Here is a 13,930-nt window from a genome sequence, read left to right as displayed (position 1 = left end):
AACTAGATAGACTTGCGACATTCTCGTCTTACGTATATGCATACATATATACATATATATGTGTGAGCGAACAACCAATAAAGGTCGTGTTAAACATGGCGAACTTATCGTCGTCATTGGTAGTAGCGACTGGATAATCGTCAAGTAACCGCTACTATTTTATCAGACATACCTGCTAGTAGCGATGGAATTTGAAACATATTGAGTAATTTCTCTCTTTTTAATCGGCCATGATTAAAAAAAAAGAATAACTACAAGGTGACACTATAACCTCAACATATTTAACATTTAAGTCGGATCACGTGTTATGTATCAACCATGCCGTTATTAGGTCACGTGACTACCGAGAAATAGCACATTCTTGGGGAATAGAATTGAACACGTTTAATTCAAGTCACTGCGAACATTTGTAAACTTAACTTGCTTGGTACACAGATGTATAGGCAGTAAATACGCAACGTGTAATACAGGCTTAAGTTAGTCACAACACCTTGTAATTCCAAATACCATTCAGTATATAATCATAATCGTACTCAAGTGCATCGAAATATTTCACTCGAATTATTGGATGTAACAACGCTTATAATTTTTCTTCTTTTCCTCTTTCCATTCTTTTTTTCGTTAAGGATTCATCGTTCGTATCATAGCTGATAATAACTGACATCGCGTACGTCATCAAAAATTACATATACCTGTTCTTAATCAGTAAATTTTCAAGTTCAATGATTTTAATTTCATTTATCTCGTAACATAATTATAAATGTTATCGTATGTTAAATATAATATAAATGATAATTATCGTATGTAGAAACGGTAATATATAAATGAAAATTTAACTAATAAAGAAAAAACCAAAAAAAAAAAATAAAAAACAAAAGATTGCATTCTATCTATCGACTAACGAAAGGATCTAAGATCTAACAAGAGGACACGCTACTGAAATAGGTCCACAGATCTCCAAATTTCTACTTTATTCTAGTCTATTGTAATGTCTAGAAGAAAAAATACGCGTCGACAGTCTATTCAAGAATATATGGCGGAAAAATTAATTAGTAGTAAGTCTGTCTCCTTATTGACACAGACTTACAAAGCACTGAAGGTGCTTTCTTCTCACCCACAAAAAGAAAAAGAAAAAGAAAACAAAAGAAGAAAAAAGAGAAAAGGAAGAAATTTTTTCAAATACATGACGAAGAAAGAAAAAAATATATTTCAATTTGCATTTCAGATTAAAAGAGCTATAGCAAATAAAATAATGTAGATAAAGCGTTGTATATATTCAATACGTAACCAGAGACATCTACTCCATTTCTAAAGCAATTTATCGCTACTTATAGCCTTCATACATAACACCGAACAAGTGATATCAAATAGTAGCGATTGGTTCATCGACGATAGTAGTACATCATCGAATCCTGATACCGAAGTGAAAATCACGTAAGTATAAAGGTAAACGTTTATTTCAAAATTTCTTGCGATACAATTGCTTTGTAAAGTACTCGCAATTATTTTAATTGATTTGAAAGCAACTTAAGAGAATTTTTGAAAGTAACTTAAGAGAATTCTTATTCTCAGATAGATACTAACATTCTCGTACAAAATTTTATTATCGAATATTATTATTGAAGAAGATTCATCACTGTTAAATCTAGTGTCCGTTCATTAAGGGTAAATACTCTCGAGAGGAACTCGCGATAGTTTTATTCTCAAATGGACGGTTGTTTACCTACCCTCGCGCCGTTAATACTATAAAACTAGATTATAAAATAGATCTAAATTTATATGTAGGAATATAAATAAGATTTTAAAAAAAGAAAAAAAGAGGATTAAAATATTAATTTTTGATGGTCCCGTTTGCATCCTTAGTGATCTTAAACTTCCTCTGACGGATTACATATTATCATCGAAATTATTTGACCGTGCGAATTTGTTGGACGTTTGTTAAGGATAAATAAAATATTGTTCATCATTGTACGAATCTTAAATAATTTCTCTAATTAATCTCGTAATTTTTTAAATGCAAAGAGAACAAGGAAATAAACACAAGATGTAAGTTCGTAGACTAAGCGAACTGTTATTGTTCGGAAGCTATCCTTAAAATAACTATTTCTTAATAACTCAGTAGTATTATTGCTTCAAACAAAGTACGACATATTCAATCATTTAAACATTTTGAACGTTTTAAACATTTTAAACATTTTACGAACATGTTTATGACCATTAAGCTATCATTCCTTCCCTTTTCTTTTCTCGTTTCTAAAAAAATTTTTTTTTTCAAATTATTCCAATCGTCTTAATAATATATATAATATATAATAATAATAATAATAATATATTATATTATTATTATACTTCGCATATTATTCAATTAGTTAACCTCATATCAAAAGATATAAAAATGAAGTCTCGTTCCGATTAATTTAAATTCGAAAGCGTACACATAACAACACATGGGCGCTTACAACATTTATGAGGACACGCCTCAAGACTAATTTCAAATCATTTCGCGCGCAATTTCACAAGTCGATTTTAAAGATATGAGCCGACGTGATTATGAAAATTATCTAATTGTAAGTCATATAAAATATTAAAAAATAAATTTTGTCACGTAATATTCATAAAATTTTCAAATAAAATAAAAAAATTATTTTTCAATAAAAAACTATATTACTTTTCTGATATTTGCCATTATAAAAAAATAATTCTATATAAAAAAGAAATATATTAAAACGAAAAATATATGAATCATTAGATCACTTTAATAATCATCGACTAATGGATCTAAAAGTTTTATAATTATTATATCTAAACCTTTAGATTACTATATCTAATTATTATAACTAGATTACTATAACTCCAATATTTCGATCATTTTTGAATTTATAGTAATATGGATCGAAAAAGAATGTCTTATGGGAAATCATGCCAAGTTCAACAGCGTGGAATTTGTACGACTCTCGTGTTTCTTGTTTTAATTATCGGTACGATACTTTTTGCATATACAGCGTTTGCATCATCCCTCAAGGACGATACTATTCAACAGGTGATATTTGTAAGTATTTTTTTAATGTTGACACACGCAAGCATGTTATATCCTGTAATGATTCAATCGGTTCAAACGATTTCAATTATCCTCACGCATGATTCCTATATAATTTATTTTCTTTTACAGCTTTTCCGACATGGCGATAGAACTCCATTAAAGACATATCCTTCGGATCCATATAAAAATTACCCATGGTCTGGTGGTTGGGGTGCTCTTACAACGGTAAAATCGATGAATTTCTTTTCTTTTTCGCTTTTTTGTTTTTCTTTTTTTTGTTTTTTTTTGTTTTTCTCTTTTTTTATCTCAATAGATTAATATCATAAAAAAAAAATTCGACATTTAAAAATCGATCATGTTATCTTATATTATCGAATTGTAATGAACAAACAGCTTTTTCAGAAGCACTTTTGAAATTTTACGAAATACATATGTTCTTACACATCATTACATATTAAGCATATAAAAGTACGGCTAATGTATATAGATATATTTGATTTCAGAAAGGAATGCGTCAACTTTACAATATTGGAAAACGGATTGGTAAAATGTATAGTACTACAGTCGGTTTGAATTACAATAGTACGATTTCATTTATACGCAGCAGTGATTCCGATCGTTGTATCATGTCTGCACAAGCATTACTCGCTGGATTGTATCCACCAACACCTGATCAAATATTTGCACCTAATTTAAAATGGCATCCAATTCCAGTTCATACAACACCTAGAAGTATGGATAAGGTTTGTCTTATCATTTTTATTATATATGTTAATAAAACTAAACGGAAAAGGAAGGAGATAATTATGCATACTAATTAATAAGTTTATCCAATACAAATTAACTCATGCTTTCATGATATTTTTAATTAATATTAAAGATAAGAAAAGATTGTATCTGTACTTCCCGGTTTTCGATCGTACTGTATTATTTTTAGTTAGAATCATCATTTATCGATCGAATGACACAGATCAATTAATAAATTATTATAACAGGTAATAGTGGTTAAGGCTCCTTGTCCAAAATTAAAACAAGAATTAGCGAATGCTTATATTAACGAATCGATAAAATCTGATGCGGAATTGGAAAATTATTACAAAGAATTAACAATCCATACTCAGCAGCCAATGAAAACTATTACAGATATAGAGTTTTTGTATAATATACTTGACATCCAAGCTAAAAACGGCTTAGAACTTCCAAATTGGACAAAAAAATTTTATAACGATGAAATGAGAAACATCGCAGCTCGTGCCTTGACTTTACTCACAAGCAACACTTTGCTACGACGTTTGCATGGAGGTAATTTCATAAATGAAAGATCAATCGCATGCACGAACGATTAATTATTAACATATTTTTGTTTTCTAGGACCCTTACTGAAAGAAATTGTAAACCATATGCAAGAATCGCAAATTAAGAAAGATTCGAAAAAAGCATACTTCTATTCTGTTCATGACGTAACCTTGGTAAATCTTTTAAGAACTATGGGATTCATGAATGAATTATTTTTTCCAGAATATGGGGCTACGATTATTTTTGAACTTCATTCGTATTCTGAAAAGGAGCGAGCTGTGAAGGTGACTATTCTTTCATCCGTAATTTCTTTTATTTTATATATATATATATATATATATATATATATATATATATTATTTTACTTTATTTTTTATATATATATTATTTTATTTTATTATATATATTATTTTATTTATTATTTTTTTTAAGACAATTTAAAACAAAATAATACAAAGATTTGACGTTTATTTTCATAGGTGTTTTATTTGAATAATACGGAATCAATCAAGCCGCATTTCTTGAATATACCTAATTGTGAGCAACCCTGTTTGTTGTCAAATTTATTGAACGTATGGAAAGACGTAATACCTATTAATTGGGATAATGAATGTATTTTATAAATACTCAAGAAATTTCTTACCAATTCGTATTCATGTAATCGATTATAGTCTCCAGATTGAATATAAAAGAGGATAGATTTAAACATTATTCTCTCATTTTTATATATAAAAAATCGTTAAATTTAATAACTGTATTGTAAAACTAACATTGTTAATATAAATATTTTATATAAATATATTTAACCAATTATTTGATATAAGATACATTTAGTAAAATCATACAGTACATATGTGTAATCAATCGTATAATATTGTGCATAAAATAATATCGTTTTTAGATGAAAATTAATTTTTTTAATGTGACTTTTTCATAGAAAAAAAGAAACATGATACATTATCTTTACATCTAACGAATGCTGAAAATAACTCCAACTTTAATAGATAATCTCGTTAAAACCGGTAAATTGACACAAGATCGTTTAACCAGGATGTGTCCGCTTTACTTACGCAACGAATGACACTGAATCGCTCGCATATATCATTGCGTAATAACACCAAGGATTATAGTGCAAGTGCGAGAGCTCCCATTCGTCAAAGTACTGTCTATCAAACTTTGAATTTGTCTTTGTTCAAACATCTGTTGCTATATTTCATTGAAATTAAATAGATATCGTTTTTATTCATGAAAAGTGCGTTGCACATTCCAAAATAATTGTTTTATCAGAATGCATAACGTAAGAATATATAGGAAGGTTCATATCTCTTCTACAATTTTCTCTCTCTCTCTCTCTCTCTCTCTTTCTCTTTCTCTTTCTCTTTCTCTTTCTCTTTCTCTTTCTTTTCTCTGACTCATATGAGATAGATAACTTTCTTGAAAGGCCCTAATCGGTGGATCCTTTTATTAAAGAATTATATACCAACTCTTCTTTTCAATAGGCTAATAATGAGCTTAATGATATTAATAAAAGCTCTTAGAGATCATAGACCGACCTTCTTACTTCAATAATAAATAAAACATAATAAATTAATGTTATTAGATATATCTTTCATTTATTTCACTATTGGATTTATTCATTTATCATGAATATATTTATTGGATTTATTTATTTAAATATTTTATTATTTTAATTATTTCATTCAATTGCATATATATTTATTTTGATTTAAGATAAACAAATTCGTACTATTAAAAAACTATTTGTTTTATCCTAATATATATACATACATACATACATACATACATACATACATACATACATACATACATACATACATACATACATACATATATACATCCATACATACATACATACATACATACATACATACATACATACATACATACATACATACATACATACATACATACATACATACATGCATACATAATACATAATACATAATACATAATACATAATACATAATACATACATACTTAAGTACATATATATATATATATATAACAAAACAGAATAATTCTGTTCAGAGTTTGACTGATGATCGTAAAAAAAACGTTTTCAAAACACTTGTGATAAAGTCATTTGAGAATAAATATTTCTTAAAGACAGATTTGCGATTGACCGACTGACCTTTGACATTATATAGATCTTTTGTAAATGAAGACGTTTCTACTAAGCTCTTTAATGTACTTAATTCTGACCTCGTAATAATAGATATTCGTGGTATAATAAGAAGAGAAAAAGATTATTAACACTAGCAAAAAACTTCATCAATTTATCAATTATTTAAGTTATATAATTTTATATATTTGTATTTTTCAAAAATTCGATTAATTCTTCAAAATATTTTTTAACGCGCAACTTATTCAAAAAATGCAAAGGGGCATTTTCTTTTTAATAAACATTTACAAAATTCGTATTAACAATTATAAAATAATAAAAGATCATATTATCAAATCGATAAAAATTCGTTGAAAATATCTATTACGCGCCATTTTAAAACACTTTTTAATAACGTGAGAATTATTCTGAATAGATAAAAAATATTTCTTTTTTAATAAATATTTACAAAATTCATATAAATAATTATAGAATAATAGAATATAAATCGTCGATAAACATTCATAACAAAAATATATAAATAAAATACAGTAATAAACTAAAAGATAAATGAAGTAATAAACTGCACGTGTAATTTAATTTGTAGGAGAGTTTAATGTCTCTAATAGAAACTTAATCTAGAACAGCAGTATTGTCTATAAATTTTTCATAGAAGGAACTTCATTTCATTCGATCATGAATATTGATAATTAATTAATTAATATTTATTATCATTATTAATTGAAAACAGAATAATGTACGAACGTTTTATAAAATGTAACATTTAAATGCAATCGCAATACTTGATCGTTCGTTTCTTATTCCTTTATAGACACTATATAATCTCATCGTGGTAACTCGTCGTGTATATATATCTATGTATATATATGTATATATATATATATATATATATATATACTCATACACACACATTTAGATCTTGTCACTTAGTAGTGACTTTGCGCTGGTGCATACGAGAACGACACGTCGTCACTTCACCATTATATTTGTACGTTTTAATACGGGGAAACAGCTCGATATATCGCATCATTATCAGAAAGCCCGCCTATTCATCGTTTGTGAATCGTTATCGTCATCTATGAACGTTAAATGTTTCGTTAAAATAGGATAAGCCAAAAATTATCAATATCTTTTTTAATTTATCTAAATCTCATTGTTCGGCATTCAAGATCGTGGAAAAGAGACATCAAAAGCAAAGTGTACGTTAGAAAATAGTATACATATATAATACAACATTAATAGTTCAATCTTTTTTGATAGGAAAAGGACGACCATTTATTTGCATCGATCGATTTAAGATCGTCAGTACGTGTACGACTAACATAAGACAGGTTAGTTCCATTGGTTTCTCTACATTCATGATTAACTGATTTATTCTCATGAAAATTTCTTGTCTTCGCTTTCACATGGATATTATTTGTTCTCATTGTTATATATAACAAATATTTATTAAACTTTTTAATAATTAATTTCTCAAACTTTAAAAATATGTAATATAATCTTGTAGATTTCATATCTACCATTATTAATCAATAATGTATAGTTACAATAGTATTGATATTAAAAAGAAATAATATGATATTATTTCAGAATATATTGTGAATCGTCAATATGTTTAGTTGGCTCAGTCGAGATGAAAATGGCAAACAAGATCTCTTTGAGAATGTTACCGAAGGTCTTAAAAAAATCTACAAAGCTAAATTGTTACCCTTGGAACAACATTATCAGTTTCACGACTTTCATTCGCCTCAATTGGATGATCCAGATTTCGATGCAAAACCTATGATCCTTTTAGTAGGACAATATTCCACTGGAAAAACTACGTTTATTAAGTATTTGTTAGAACGTGACTTTCCTGGAATAAGAATTGGTCCTGAACCTACAACAGATCGCTTCATTGCTGTTATGTATGATGAAAAGGAAGGTGTTATTCCTGGAAATGCTTTAGTTGTTGATCCACATAAACAATTTCGACCACTTTCCAAATTCGGTAATGCATTCCTTAATAGATTTCAATGTTCTACTGTTGCATCTCCGGTTCTCAAAGGAATATCTATAGTTGATACACCTGGAATCCTTTCAGGGGAGAAACAACGAGTATGTATCTTTGTATAAAAAATAATTTCCTAATACTATGATAGTCTTAATGAAAATATATTGCATTTTTTAAAATTATATTTACAGGTAGACAGAGGTTATGATTTCACTGGTGTCTTAGAGTGGTTTGCAGAAAGAGTAGACAGAATTATATTATTATTTGATGCACATAAACTCGATATCTCTGATGAATTTAGAAGATCTATAGAAGCGCTAAGAGGGCATGATGATAAAATTAGAATAGTTCTTAATAAAGCAGATATGATAGATCATCAACAATTAATGAGAGTATATGGCGCACTTATGTGGTCTTTAGGAAAAGTATTGCAAACTCCGGAAGTTGCTAGAGTTTATATTGGTTCATTTTGGGATCAACCGCTAAGATACGATGTTAATAGACGGTAAGATCTTCTATTTTATCTTATTGATCTTACTTATCTTATTAGGCTATTTATTTTAAGTCTTTTTTTCCAGATTATTTGAAGATGAAGAACAAGATTTATTTAGAGATATGCAATCATTACCAAGAAATGCAGCATTAAGAAAACTTAATGATTTAATAAAACGAGCTCGTTTAGCAAAGGTAAAGAATGATGTTTCATATCATTTTATAAAGATATATTTTCTTAAAGATAGTTTTATTAGACTTAATATGTTTCTTGAATTATAGGTGCATGCATACATAATCAGTGCATTGAGAAAGGATATGCCAAGTATGTTTGGTAAAGATTCAAAAAAAAAGGAACTTATCAAAAATTTAGGTCAAATTTATGATCAAATCCAAAGAGAACAACATATTTCCCCTGGAGATTTCCCAGATCTTCGAAAAATGCAGGAATGTTTAATGCATCATGACTTTAGTAAATTTAACCCAATAAAAATTAAATTATTGGAAGTAGTAGATAAAATGCTTGCAGAAGACATTGCAAAATTAATGGCTATGATACCACATGAAGAAGTAACTGCTATGTCAGAACCATTAATTAAAGGTATACATTGATATCCGTTAAAGAAATATTTCATTAATAACATAATTAAACAAAAATTTATAAAAGAAGGAATTTAAAACTGGAGTCATTTTTTTTATATAATTATTTAATTAATATAAAAAAAAATGAGTCATATGATCTATTATATCAATACTAGAAATAAGAGATTACTTTATTTCATATCTTATCTTAATTTTTTTTCGTTTTCGTGAATTATCTATAAAAATATAACGAGAGTTCAATGTTCATGATATAATTCCAAAAGTAAAATTATTTATATAAAATTTTCTATAAGAATTCTCATTTTAAATGAAAAATTGAAAGGTCAAAGAAAAAAATATTCGTGACTTCAAAAAAAAATGAAATAAACACATTTTCCATGTATAACATGAACATTTGATATACATAGGTGGTGCATTTGAAGGTGTTGAAGATCAAATTAGTCCATTTGGATACAAAAGAGGTGAAGGTATCGATGCTGGTGCAGGTGAACCTGAATGGATTGTTAATAAAGATAGATATAAATATGATGGTATTTTTGAAACACTTGGTCCAACTGATGGAAAGATTACAGGAGCAGGTAAAGTAATAGACTTGACTTTTATGTTTATTGTTCGCTTTTTTTTTTTTTTTTTTTTTTTTTAAAGAATATTTCTTTAAATAAGATTTAAAAAATCTGTATGTACTAATATCAGTATGGGTCAAATTTATAAATTAAAAAAAAAAGAAAAAAGGTAGAAGATATGCTCAAACACGTTTCCGTGTAGAATTCTAGAGTTAATTGGGTAATTGCTTCTTGAAATTAAACTTTGAATTTCCTATTAGATATACATGTAGAGAGAGAATATGGTAGTACTTTTGTAGCTTATATAGAATATCAAATGCTAGGGTTTGTCAAATGCTTGTTTAAGGTCGAAGAAGGTAACAAAACAGTATCTTTTTCCTTCTAGATCTTATAAGATTAATCTGTAAATTTATAAATCTATAGAACTTGTTTTCTGAAACTAAATTAATGTCCTGGTATTATGTTTAGTTTAATTGGTCAGGTTCTATATATTGCGGCAACACTTTTTCGAATAGCTTTGAAAGAATTGATAAAAGATTGATAGAATGATATGATATAAGTAATACAAAGTAATAATGCTTAAATATTATTAGAAAATATAGTTGTCAATTTTAATTCATGGACGTTATTAATAAATTTATGTACACTAATCTCTTATATAATCTTATGCATAGTGAATGATTGAGTTAGTGAGTGAGTGAGTAAGAGAGAGAGAGAGAGAGAGAGAGAGAGAGAGATTGTGTGTGTGATAACTCAATATTTATTTACATTAAATTTTATTTATAGCTGCAAAATCTGAAATGATAAAATCCAAATTGCCAAACAGTATGTTAGGAAAAATCTGGAAATTATCTGATATTGATAAAGATGGGCTTTTAGACTCAGATGAATTTGCATTGGCTATGCATTTAATTAATGTTAAACTTGAAGGTTATGATCTTCCAGCAGAACTTCCTGATCATTTAATACCACCTTCGAAACGAGATATTTAAATTATGATCAAACTATACACAGCACTTTACTGGTACGTTTTATAAATATTTATATTTAAATATTTCGTTTCATTTCAAATTTTAACATTTATTTTCATGAATAATTACAGATTATTGTGCTTGCTTCTCAATGATTATAAAGAATATTTATATAATTGTAAAAAAAAGATGTGCGACATAGAGCTTAATTGTAAATGGTAAATATTTGGCATAATACCTAATAATTGAGATTTTCAGTATGGACTGAAGGTAAATAGAAATAATAAATTATTTTTATAAAAATATAAATATAAAAAGAATATTGTTTAAATGATTTCTCAGATTAAGAAAATCTCATAACATAATTATAATGAAAGTAAAATGTATATATATTATATAAAGAAACTGACAAGCCATGTTCAATTATATATAATTTTTATAAATGATAGTGCAATCCATAAATTTTGATACATCATTAATAATATAACAATATTGCGACATTATTTAAAAGCACATAAATTTATAAACGCTCTATTAATAGTCTTATAATCATATAGGTATATTGAGATGCATAATAATTTAAAGTGTTATAAATGGCAAATGATTTAGAAATATCAGTAGCAGCATTATCACATTATGTGAAATATGCTACCTTATTTGTATATTTTTATGTATTGTTATATTATATGTAAAATTATATTTATTATACATAAACACGCACATGTGCTTATAAAAACAACACAAAATAAAATTTTTACACTATTGTTATTAATATTTTGAAAATTTTTATATTACTGTATTAGCAGCACAGAATATTTTTAAAATTTTTTGTCAATTATGCTATAATTTCTTGAAGACATTCATGTAATAAGAATATGCGTACATTCTCAAAATTTTTTATTTATAAAAAAAATAAGATATCCTTTTCTTTAACCAAACGATAGAAAATATTTTAAAAAATTTAGGAATTTGTAGAAATCTATTAAAAATTCATTAGTAATACGTATAATACTATTCAAGTTTTAAATACTTTTAAATTTATATATTTTAAAAACATGATATATTTTAAAAATATTTTGTGCAAGTATAAAAAAGATAGTAATCAAAAAAAAATGAAATATAATATACAGTACAGTCTTGTTTATCCATGCATCCATGTAAAAAGCAATTTTGCGTACTTTTAACTTCATTTTATTTAAAAAACTTTCTCTGATAATATTTAATTTAATTAATTTATTGTATTACAAATAAATTTAATTAATTTATTGTATTACAAATAAAGTTAATTCGTAAGAGCAAGAATACACATAATATTTCTTTAATATTTGTTATATACAAATAGATATATTACATTTATCTGGATAATCAAGAGCATACTGTAATAAAAAAAAAAAGCAAGCTGACCAAACAACATATTGGTATTAAATAACACATATGAAGATTTTAAGCAGTATATACATATATAGAAAAATATAAAAATTCTTTAACTTTTTCCTCTTATGAGTTACTATTTATAGATATATTTAATGTGGTATATCAATACTACGTAGCTAATCGTAAATATAATCACTGCTTGTAGCAAATAATAGCAGTTTCTCTATAGATTTCCTTTATAAAACTATATAACTTGCTATTGCCATTCACTTATTATTTATGTATTTATGCATTTATCTGTATTTACTCATATTTTGCACTACACATATTTTGAATGTTAAAACACTTTGACTTAATGTTTCCATAAAATTTGAATATACATTGGTCAAACAATTGTTCAACTTTTTACTTTATTTATATCTGGTTAAATTACAAGTTTTGGAAAAAGATATAATAGATATAAAAGACTATAATATACATAAAAAGGTTTTATAAAATTATATTACCAGATTACCTTAATGCATTTTATCCATTATCATTTATTGATATGTATAGTTAACATGAATTTATGTTTTACCGCACCAACCAAAGATATGACATTAAGACTGTAAAAATCAGTAAAAAAATGTGGCTTATTCATGGAATAGTTATCTATATTATTTCTTATTTTAATTGAGTTATTTAAAATGAATACATTAAATTAAAGAAAAAAATATTTTTCTGCTATTTAATATTCAAAGCTTATATATATTAAGCTATCATATATACATAAAAGATAATAAAAAAAATAATAATTAAAATAATAAATATAAATAATATATTATAAACATATATACACACACACAGGTTGGTGTTCTTATATTTACACTGCCTACGCGTTTTATAATTTTGTGATATATAAGTATAACATAATAGTTGAATAGATTTATTACAATGGACACATAAATATACAATTTCTAATCAGAATATTAAAAATAGAATTAAATACTTTTAAAACACATTCCATATATAAAATTTGTTCAAATTTCATTGTTCAGATAAATCTTAAGTTTGACACATTAGAGTTTTAAAATATCTCTATTATTATAGTTGATTTTTTGCTTACATAAGTTAAAAGAACAAATTTACACGATTTAAGAAAATATATGGATTTAAAAAAAAAATTGTTATACTCGACCTCCGAAAGTGTCTTATTTTTCATTTGAATATTCACTTTTGTAAATATTATTAATATGTTTATTCTTATATAAATCTGATACATGTATTTAAAATGTGCAATGAAAAGCACTGTACAAAATATAAGTAAAGTCACTATATAAAAGTATGTGAATTATCTAAATAAAATTATATAAAAGATATGTATATGTTATCCTGCATATATGCTATATACATGTATTCATACAGACAAAACTATTGTTTGCTTTCATTCAAAAATTTTTTCTCTCCCGTTTCCTT

The 13,930-nt window shown here is 26.1% G+C and overlaps 2 protein-coding genes across 9 annotated transcripts; both read left to right on the top strand.

The window, feature by feature from the left end:
* The first annotated feature begins 117 nt into the window (after positions 1-117).
* Positions 118-5,248, top strand: LOC124430358 (putative acid phosphatase 5). 6 transcript variants are annotated; one of them, XM_046976790.1, is made up of 8 exons: positions 118-258; positions 1,226-1,434; positions 2,884-3,049; positions 3,170-3,265; positions 3,544-3,783; positions 4,036-4,342; positions 4,412-4,620; positions 4,816-5,248. In XM_046976790.1, the coding sequence occupies exons 3-8, from the start codon at positions 2,888-2,890 to the stop codon at positions 4,957-4,959; spliced, it is 1,158 nt and encodes a 385-aa protein (XP_046832746.1). In that variant the 5' UTR covers positions 118-258; positions 1,226-1,434; positions 2,884-2,887; the 3' UTR covers positions 4,960-5,248. The 6 variants fall into 6 exon arrangements, with proteins under 6 accessions (XP_046832746.1, XP_046832750.1, XP_046832749.1 ...); XM_046976794.1 differs by lacking the exon at positions 118-258 and adding an exon at positions 389-476 and having other exon boundaries at positions 1,335-1,434; XM_046976793.1 differs by lacking the exon at positions 118-258 and adding an exon at positions 472-570 and having other exon boundaries at positions 1,226-1,446.
* Positions 5,249-7,415: 2,167 nt separating this feature from the next.
* Positions 7,416-13,885, top strand: LOC124430513 (EH domain-containing protein 3). Of its 3 annotated transcripts, none has more exons than XM_046977206.1 (9): positions 7,416-7,467; positions 7,740-7,810; positions 8,070-8,576; positions 8,664-8,977; positions 9,051-9,159; positions 9,247-9,565; positions 9,975-10,145; positions 10,917-11,154; positions 11,233-13,885. In XM_046977206.1, exons 3-8 carry the CDS (start codon positions 8,091-8,093, stop codon positions 11,120-11,122), a joined length of 1,605 nt encoding a protein of 534 aa, XP_046833162.1. In that variant the 5' UTR covers positions 7,416-7,467; positions 7,740-7,810; positions 8,070-8,090; the 3' UTR covers positions 11,123-11,154; positions 11,233-13,885. The 3 variants fall into 3 exon arrangements, with proteins under 3 accessions (XP_046833162.1, XP_046833159.1, XP_046833161.1); XM_046977203.1 differs by having other exon boundaries at positions 7,418-7,678; XM_046977205.1 differs by having other exon boundaries at positions 7,418-7,678; positions 7,722-7,810.
* The last annotated feature ends 45 nt before the right edge of the window (positions 13,886-13,930 follow it).

This window comes from Vespa crabro, chromosome 18 (genome assembly GCF_910589235.1).
Source record: "Vespa crabro chromosome 18, iyVesCrab1.2, whole genome shotgun sequence".
NCBI classification, from domain to species: domain Eukaryota; kingdom Metazoa; phylum Arthropoda; class Insecta; order Hymenoptera; family Vespidae; genus Vespa; species Vespa crabro.
The sequence above is the reverse complement of the archived record's forward strand: the minus strand, read 5'-3'. Positions and strand labels throughout refer to the sequence as shown.

What these genes read in the sequence shown, in the direction of transcription:
- LOC124430358 (XM_046976788.1), top strand. Translation starts at nt 989, where the DNA reads ATGTCTAGAAGAAAAAATACGCGTCGACAGTCTATTCAAGAATATATG. An exon ending in GCTACGACGTTTGCATGGAG is followed by an intron (nt 4,343 to 4,411) that starts GTAATTTCATAA and finishes TTTGTTTTCTAG; the next exon opens with GACCCTTACTGAAAGAAATT. An exon ending in AAAAGGAGCGAGCTGTGAAG is followed by an intron (nt 4,621 to 4,815) that starts GTGACTATTCTT and finishes TTATTTTCATAG; the next exon opens with GTGTTTTATTTGAATAATAC.
- LOC124430513 (XM_046977206.1), top strand. Translation starts at nt 8,091, where the DNA reads ATGTTTAGTTGGCTCAGTCGAGATGAAAATGGCAAACAAGATCTCTTT. An exon ending in AACGAGCTCGTTTAGCAAAG is followed by an intron (nt 9,160 to 9,246) that starts GTAAAGAATGAT and finishes CTTGAATTATAG; the next exon opens with GTGCATGCATACATAATCAG. An exon ending in TGGAAAGATTACAGGAGCAG is followed by an intron (nt 10,146 to 10,916) that starts GTAAAGTAATAG and finishes TTTTATTTATAG; the next exon opens with CTGCAAAATCTGAAATGATA.